The 8,621-nt window shown below is 48.6% G+C and overlaps 1 protein-coding gene across 4 annotated transcripts; it reads left to right on the top strand.

The window, feature by feature from the left end:
- Positions 1–556: 556 nt before the first annotated feature.
- On the top strand, positions 557–7,611 carry SLITRK4 (SLIT and NTRK like family member 4). 4 transcript variants are annotated; one of them, XM_077308322.1, is made up of 2 exons: positions 557–1,065; positions 3,881–7,611. In XM_077308322.1, exon 2 carries the CDS (start codon positions 3,933–3,935, stop codon positions 6,441–6,443), a length of 2,511 nt encoding a protein of 836 aa, XP_077164437.1. In that variant the 5' UTR covers positions 557–1,065; positions 3,881–3,932; the 3' UTR covers positions 6,444–7,611. The 4 variants fall into 4 exon arrangements, with proteins under 4 accessions (XP_077164437.1, XP_077164438.1, XP_077164440.1 ...); XM_077308323.1 differs by lacking the exon at positions 557–1,065 and adding an exon at positions 1,731–1,860; XM_077308325.1 differs by lacking the exon at positions 557–1,065 and adding an exon at positions 2,928–2,942.
- Positions 7,612–8,621: the final 1,010 nt, after the last annotated feature.

The raw sequence follows: 8,621 nt of genomic DNA, 5'->3' as shown, positions 1-8,621 counted from the left end.
TAGTCAGGCTCAGAGGGACAATTTTCATTTTGGGTTTTGTTTCGAGTTAATGCAGGAGCACCATCTGATCTATGGGTTTATGCAAATCATTTGTTGCTGCTCAAATCTGCTCCTTTACAGTCCTCACTGACTCCTTTAAGAGCACACTTGCCTGTTCTTTCTTTTGCCCTCCTTCTGAATCTGACATGTCTAAGTAAGAGCTCTGCTTGGTCTACTTGATGGTTCTGTCCCATTCCTGGGGGTGGGAGGGGGGGTTGGAATTCATTGCCACTTTAAATCATATTATGGCATTCTAAGCCAAGGAATAAACACACAAAATAAATGACAGGTTGTGATTAGCTGGCGGTGGTTTGCTTGCAGTGACATTAAAGAATTTGATTTTTTAAAAATAAATTCTTTACGTTTTTTCCCAGCCTGTTTTGCAGCTGTTGCTGTGGCATAAGGAAAGAGTGCTCTTTGTGGTGTGCATGTGTGTGTGCGTGTGTGTGGGGGGGGGGATGATATGAAAATAGGTGGTGGGGGGAGGGTGGAAGCGAAGAGGGGAGACAGAAAGTGATTCTCCAGGAGGAGAGAGAGGAGGCTGCTGCTTCTGCTGCTGCTCCCAATGAATAGCTGGCTTGGAAGTTGCTACCCCCAGGGTTACTGCAAAGAGAGTTAAATTCTTGAGCATAGGGGGAAGGGAGGATTCATGCTCCCTCTTCCCAGTTCCCCAACTCTGGCTTTCCCCTCCCCCTTCCCCCTGGATGCAGAGGGCCGAGGAGACTTCCAGCTTGGAGAGATGCCCCTTTGGGGAAGGAGATGGGCTAGTCACCTAGGTCAGGAGCGCTCTTTCTCTCTTCCCCCCTCTAATACCTGAACACTGCTGCTCTTTAAGGAGGGGGGGGGGGTCTCGGCGAAACCTCCCGCGATCCAGCTCAGAATGACGCGACAGGCTCTCCAGCTCCTCGCCAAGGCAGCTCGCTTCAAGGAAACCAGGGGTATTTGAGGGTCTCTCCTTTCCCCCGCCCCCTGAATCTGGTACGCTTTTGGACTAACTGCACCAGGGACCCCTCCGATCGGACGAAGGTAAGGTGACCCCGGTAGTCCAGCTGGAGGGAAGGGGGGGATGTAGCAGAGACGGGAGGGGGGGGGAGATCCTTTCTGCATCGGATTTCCTCCTCCCCCCAGCATGTGTTCAGTGGCTTTGCGTGCGTGTGTGTATGTGTATGTGCATATGTGTTATAATAAATGCAGGGAAGATCGTGGGGCGGGAGGCCGGGGTGGGCAACAGGGAGAGGTCTGGTTCCGGACAGAGAGCGGATTCTCGGGGGATTTCTGCAAAGGCGGCTCTCGAAGCCTGGCGGGTCCGAATAGCTGGAGGGAGCTGCCGCCAGCTGGCTCGTGGGCAAAGGGGGCCGGAGGGAGGTTGGGGGGGGGCGCCCCGGCTGGCGTTCCTTCCCGCCACACGTGTGAACGGGTTTCGCAGGGACTCGGTGCTGCGTTTAGTCCCGTGTCCTTGCACAGCTCCGCGTGCGTGGGGAGGGGAGAGGGGGGGGGGTTCCGCCTGACACTGTTGTCCAGACCCCGGCTGGCGCGGCCGGGGTGTCTCCGGAGCGGCTCCGGGCATGCGGCGCAGCGGCCCGGGGCTCTCCCGTGTGCCCGGGTGGCGCCTGGCGAGGGGGTGCTGAGCCAGTGTGTGGGTGTGGGTGTGCGTGTTGGGGGGGGGGGCGGGAGAGAGAGAGAGGGAGAGAGAGGGAGAAGGCACACGTCCCGAGCACGTAGAGAGACCCGGGCAGCCCCACAAACTGCAGCGCCGAGGCGGAGAGCCAGCCCGGAGAGCCCTGCAGTGGTCGTGGCGGCGGCTGGAGCCCGATGGGCAAGGTAAGGCGAGGGAGGCTGGCGTGGGAGAGCGGGGGGGGGGGGGGGAGAGAGAGAGAGACGGACGGGGAGCGCTGCGTGGCAACCGAGCGCTGGTGTGCAAAGGCGAGTCCACCAGCGCCGCCTCCCCCGCGGCCTTTCTCTTCTTCTTCTTCTTCTTCTTCGTCCTCCCCTCCCTCCCTCCCTCCCTCCCAAACCACACGTCGGGGACCCGGGAAACGGGGGCGGGAGACGCGCGACCGAGGGAGAGCCCAGCGGGAGCTGCCCGCAGCCCGGAGAAGCCAGAGCGGAGAGGATGCGGCAAAGCATTGCGGAGGGGCGGGGGAGCAGGGCAGAGGGAGGCCGCCCGCCTGGGGAGGCCGGCCAGAGGCCCCTGGTCCCCCCGCTGCTTTGGGCCCAGGGTCCCTGTCCCCCCGTCCCGCGCCTCCTTGGCGGCCCTGGTTTCCTGGGGCCCAGCTAGTGTCCCCCCCCCCCCGCAAGTGGTGAGAAGCGCCCTCCGGAGCTCCGTCTAGCCCAGCCTCCCTTGCCAGCCGCGCCTCTTCCTGCCGCCCGGGATATTCGGGCCCCTCCTGCCCCCCCCCCCCCCGCCGCCGACCTTCCTCTGCCCTCCTTCAGCCTCCCCCCTCTTCCCCCGCCGTCTTGGGATTGCTGCCCCTCCTCCTGAGTGCCCACCTCGCACTTGGACCACCCCGACGGGTGCCGATTCCCCGTCGGGGCTCAGCAGCCCCATTGCTGCTCCCTTGCCTCCTTCCGCCCCCCCCTTGTCTTTTTGACAGCTTCCTCGGCTCTTCTCTCCCCCCCCCCTCAATTGCTTTCTGCGGCCCTTTTCCAACCTCCTTCAAACTCTCCTTGCCCCCCCCCCCCTTGCTGCACCCCTCCCTCCAAATGTTCATCCTTGCGCTCAGCTCTATTGTGCTCCTTGGCAGCCCTTGGCCCTCTTTTTTCCTTGGGCGACTCTCTTTCTTTCATTCGTCCACACCCACTCAACTGGAGAGGGAATATGTTTTAAATAACCCCCCCCCAAAAAAAGGAGGGGGGAGCAATTAATGGACTCTGCCATCCAGCATCAGAGCCAGCCTTACAGGGTAAAAGGACATGGGGCGCCCAGAGCCAGCCCCAGGTGTGCTGGCAAGATTTGCAAAACCCTTTCCCACGGTGATGCAAGGGCTCCGGGGGGGGGGGAAATTATATAAGCTTCTGCATGGGGGAGGGGGGAGAAGTTGGTGTATAGTTTGGCTGATGTCACCTGAGTGAATTATGATTTTGTTGTGCACTCCCAATTAAGGTGTCCTTTTTGGGATGGAGGTTATATGGACACCCTGCCTGCAATTGTTATATTTCATTTTATTCATTGCATAACTAACCACCATGGTTTGTATCAGGACTAATTATCTTGTAATGTTGCACCATTGGGGGGGGGGGGTGTTAAATGGTTTTTTAGCAAAAATATTTTAAAAAGTGACAGGCATAGAACTTGGAATCAATTGAGTTGAGCATGCAATTGCAATGGGCATTGTGTAAGATTGGACGGCCTGCCTTGGCTCTCCGGATCTACATCTCACTCTCTATTGCCTGCACCTTTGCGTTTCCCTCTGGCCCTCATCCCCCACCTTTGCACAGCCTCCAAATATGTCATCTTAAATCCTTCACACTGTGCATAAATGGACCGTATTTGGAATGCTAAACATACACAAAACAATAAATGCTGTTGCAGTGATTTTAATTTTGTTTTGGAGTACATGTCATAGCTAAGACAGAAAAATGCACTGGATCAGTATATAATTTCTGTTTGTGTGTGCATGCATGATAGGAAGATGGACAGAGAGTATCCTTTCAAATGCAAGATACAGCTGTGCCCTATTTGAATTGCTGCAATATATTTTAAGATCTTGTCATGCAGTAGCTGCCTTTGCATGGCAACACCAGCTCTGGGTATAGTTTTCACCTAAATGCTTTTAACAAGAAAGAAAGGAAACTGGAATGATGGCAACTGAAATATATTATTTTTGTTCTTCTTTTGTAGATTTTTCTGTCTTTGTTCAGGAGCAATAGCTTTGATTGCTGATCGTAAGAAGATGCTTCTGTGGTTCTTTCTGGTTTTGTCCAGCTCAGTTTCCTGTACGGATCCAGACACTGACTCATCGGTGGAAATTTGCAATGTTTGCTCCTGTGTGTCGGTGGAAAATGTACTTTATGTCAACTGTGAAAAGGTTGCGGTCTACAGACCAAACCAGCTGAAACCACCCTGGTCTAATTTCTATCACCTCAATTTTCAGAACAACCTCCTGATCATCCTCTACCCAAATACGTTTCTGAACTTTACTCATGCTGTCTCTCTCCAGCTGGGTAATAATAAATTGCAGAACATTGAAGGAGGAGCCTTCCTGGGTCTCAGTGCATTAAAACAGTTGCACTTGAACAACAATGAATTAAAGGTCCTCCGAGCTGACACTTTCCTTGGCATCGAGAACTTGGAGTATCTCCAAGCTGACTACAATTTAATCAAATATATTGAGCGGGGATCCTTCAACAAGCTCCACAAGCTGAAAGTCCTCATCCTTAACGACAATCTGATTTCTTTCCTCCCTGATAATATTTTCCGTTTTGCTTCTCTCACCCACCTGGATATACGTGGGAATCGAATACAGAAGTTGCCGTACATCGGGGTGCTGGAGCACATTGGACGCATCGTGGAACTGCAGCTGGAAGACAACCCTTGGAACTGCACTTGTGATCTGTTGCCACTCAAGGCCTGGCTGGAGAATATGCCCTATAACATCTACATTGGAGAAGCCATCTGCGAGACGCCCAGTGATTTGTACGGGAGGCTTCTGAAAGAAACCAACAAGCAAGAGTTGTGTTCCATGGGGACGGGGAGTGATTTTGATGTGCGCATTCTTCCACCATCCCAGCTGGAACCTGCTTACAGCACACCTAGTGGCCACACTACCCAAACATCAATGCACAGATTGGTCACCAAGCCTCCCAAAACTACAAACCCTTCCAAGATCTCTGGGATTGTAGCGGGCAAATCACTTTCTAACCGGACTCTCAGTCAAATAGTATATTTCCAAACCAGAGCACCTCTGGCTCCTTGTCCTCATCCTTGTGTTTGCAAAACGCATCCTTCAGATCTGGGATTAAGTGTCAGTTGTCAAGAGAGAAATATCCAGTCACTGGCTGAGCTTGTCCCTAAGCCACTGAATGCCAAAAAACTGCACGTGAATGGCAATTATATTAAGGATGTGGACATTTCTGATTTTGCTGAACTTGATGGGCTGGATTTACTCCATCTAGGCAGTAATCGGATTGTTACCATTAAAGGGGACGTTTTCCGAAACCTTACAAATTTGCGGAGGTTGTATCTCAATGGCAATCAGATAGAGAGGCTGAGTCCCGAAATGTTTGCCGGCCTCCACAATCTTCAGTACCTGTATCTGGAATACAATGTCATCCGGGAAATTTTAGGCGGCACTTTTGACTTGATGCCAAATTTGCAACTCTTGTACTTGAACAACAATCTCCTGCGCAGTCTGCCAGCCTACATCTTTGCCGGGGCGCCCCTGGCTCGGCTCAACTTGAGGAACAACCACTTCATGTACCTGCCTGTGAGCGGCGTCCTAGATCAGCTGAAGTCCTTGACCCAGATCGATTTGGAAGGGAATCCGTGGGACTGCACGTGCGACTTGGTTGCTCTGAAGCTCTGGCTGGAGAAATTGAATGAAGGCATTGTGGTCAAGGAGTTAAAGTGTGAGACCCCGGTGCAGTTTGCAAACATTGAGCTGAAGTCACTCAGAAATGAGATCTTATGCCCCAAACTGTTAAACAAGCCATCTGCTGTTTTCACGAGCCCTGCACCGGTTGTCACATTTACGACCCCACTGGGCCCCATTCGTAGTCCTCCAGGTGGTCCAGTCCCTTTGTCAATCCTCATCTTAAGCATTCTGGTCGTGCTCATTTTGACTGTCTTTGTTGCTTTTTGCCTCCTCGTCTTTGTTCTTCGCCGTAACAAAAAACCATCCGTGAAGCACGAAGGGCTTGGGAGTCAGGAGTGCAGCTCCATGCAGCTGCAGCTGCGGAAGCATGACCACATGTCCAACAAAAAGGACACTCTAGGTGCTGAGGCCTTCATCCCTCAGACCATTGAGCAGATGAGCAAAAGCCACTCATGTGGCTTAAAGGAGACAGAAATGGGCTTCACGTTTGCCGAGCCACCGGGACAAAAAGTCATTCTGAGAAATAACAGTGAAAAGGATAAAGATTTATTGCACATGGACAGCAGGAAAAGACTTAGCACAATTGATGAACTGGATGAATTATTCCCGGGACGGGATTCTAATGTCTTTATTCAGAATTTTCTTGAAAGTAAAAAGGAATACAATAGTATAGGGGTCAGTGGTTTTGAGATACGCTACCCAGAGAAACAACAAGATAGAAAAAACAAGAAATCTTTAATAGGTGGCAATCACAGTAAAATCGTAGTGGAGCAAAGAAAGAGTGAGTATTTTGAACTCAAAGCAAAACTTCAGGGCTCTCCGGACTACTTACAAGTCCTTGAAGAGCAAACGGCTCTGAATAAAATGTAGGGGTTCATGCAATCTCATTTTCCTACTGAGGACCTTTATTTAATGATGCAAGTGCCTTTTGTTGACTTTAATTTCCAAATATGTTATTCTACTGGTATAGGCATAGAGGCAGGCAATCCAGGGGTGTTTAATAAAACTCGTGCTCCAAATAGATTTTATTTCATGAAACTCTTGTCCTGTGAAATCCCTGAAGGGATATTGCAAACTCTATTGCCAAAAAAAAAGGTTGCTTTATACATGTTATACTGAATTTAACCTCAAGAGGAATATATGTTTTCTACCCTAAGTGCAAAGCTTTCATCTCTTTGTGATTTGTTAAAGCAAATGCACGAGAAACTACAGCAGAAAAAAAGAAAGGAAGAAACTGGTCCTGGCGATTGTACTTCAGTGGCATCATCCATCTTGCACGTGGATTAAAGTTGGAAGAAGCGGCTGAAAGTCTGTCCCTTTGGTTTGTGGTGGTGTAAGCAGCACTGTTTTAGAAATTACTTGAAAAGTTTTTTTTTTTTTAAGCATGCAAAAGAAAGAACATTCGATAGTCTGTGTAAAATTGGTTGCCTATAGGGCCTGCATCTTGAAACCGCTGGATTTAACGTTAAATTGTGCAGAAATCTTTTGTTTCAGAAATAGAACACGTTGTATCCTTACCAATCAAAATTGGACCATCTGACAGATACCATGAATTGGCATAATAGAATCAACCAACCCACAATGGCATCAAAATGCAACACAAAAAAGGATCAGCATTTACAACAGTTGGAAGTAAATACTTGTTGTGAGTCTTAAGATACAGCTTCTCAGTCCCAGTTAACCATTCTCAGTGACATGAGATTCCTTTCAACCCCAAAAAGGTTGTCCAGATTTTTCAAAAGATATTGCTTGCTGTGTGAGCGTTTCAGAAATTATTTTTGTAATATAATAATTCATATTTATGAAATACTTTGTATACTAAATAGGGAAGAAATTATGTACTCCTCAATATGTATTTAAATATGCCTGATTTGTTTTCCTGGTCACAAAGATGCATTAATCATTCAGTATTATTTAAAAAAAAATGGGAACAATATACCAAACGGAAATTATTGATGAAATGTATAGATTTATTCAAGAGTCAGTGTGATCAGGTTGAAGAATAATAATGACAATAATAAAATTATGTTCTGTACTACTTTTGTGAAGTTAGCAGATGATCTTATTTGAGATGCACTATTTTGGTGATACATTTGTTGTCACTGGAGCCATATTGGTTTGCCAGGCTTCTTGCTTCTCGTTGGTAGTGCCAAAATATATCACAGAAATGTTTCCAATTAAGGTGTATTGCAAATTGCTCCCTGGGCATATGATCTTATCACAAATATAGGACAGTTATGGCATCGTGAACAGATGACAATGCAAAGTATGCATTAGTGCATGTTATACCACTGCTGAGCGACATAGCATGTGTCATGGTCTACTAGGTATTTGGCAACTCAGAATGGTATACTGGTTAAAATGTGGCAACAGGAGCTGGGAGACCCAAATTTAAACCTTCATTCTAGTCAGATATAATGCCCTACAGTCCATTCACCACAGCAGCCATTTGCTCCATTGCTCCAATCACATAGCTGGATATCAGTTCTAATTCTGGGGGCTCTCCAGGCTCAATGCGTAGCAAAGGGAAAAGTTGTATCCTGGCCTCACCTCCCTGTTCTCTGTTCCCTTTGTGCCCTCTGACTTCGGAGCTTCTGGGAATAGTTTGCTTTTTGCATGAACAAGGCCCCAAGTCCAAATCAAATGTTCTCTTTGGGGAATGGCTGCCACTGAATATTGCAGCTGCATAAATGTTTAGATTTCCTTCCGTTGTACAACTATAAGTAACTGAGCAGAAAGCCATGATCACTGCATCTCCTAAGTGTCCCGTAATAGAGGGCTGGTTACTTATGCAAATGAAGGGATGCCTGATGGGAAGAGTCTTTTTGTACTTATGACTGCATGGTTGTGATTTTCCAGCTGTTGGCAGGGAGAATATATATTGATGCTTGAGACAGGCTTCATGTTTTTCCAAAACTAGATGTGCACAGCTTTTCTGAGAAAACATCTAGGTTTTATGTTAGTGCAGGAAGGATGTCTGTATTTCTGAGTCTTGTGAATGATGGTTGCTGGAATAATCAGGAGTGATAATTCTCTTAAACTTCTCTT

Source organism: Paroedura picta, chromosome 13 (genome assembly GCF_049243985.1).
Source record: "Paroedura picta isolate Pp20150507F chromosome 13, Ppicta_v3.0, whole genome shotgun sequence".
NCBI lineage: Eukaryota > Metazoa > Chordata > Lepidosauria > Squamata > Gekkonidae > Paroedura > Paroedura picta.
Note: the sequence above shows the minus strand (reverse complement) of the source record. Positions and strands in the feature narration are given on the sequence as shown.

Excerpts from the sequence above, each read along its gene's own strand:
- SLITRK4 (XM_077308322.1), top strand. The coding sequence starts at position 3,933 with ATGCTTCTGTGGTTCTTTCTGGTTTTGTCCAGCTCAGTTTCCTGTACG.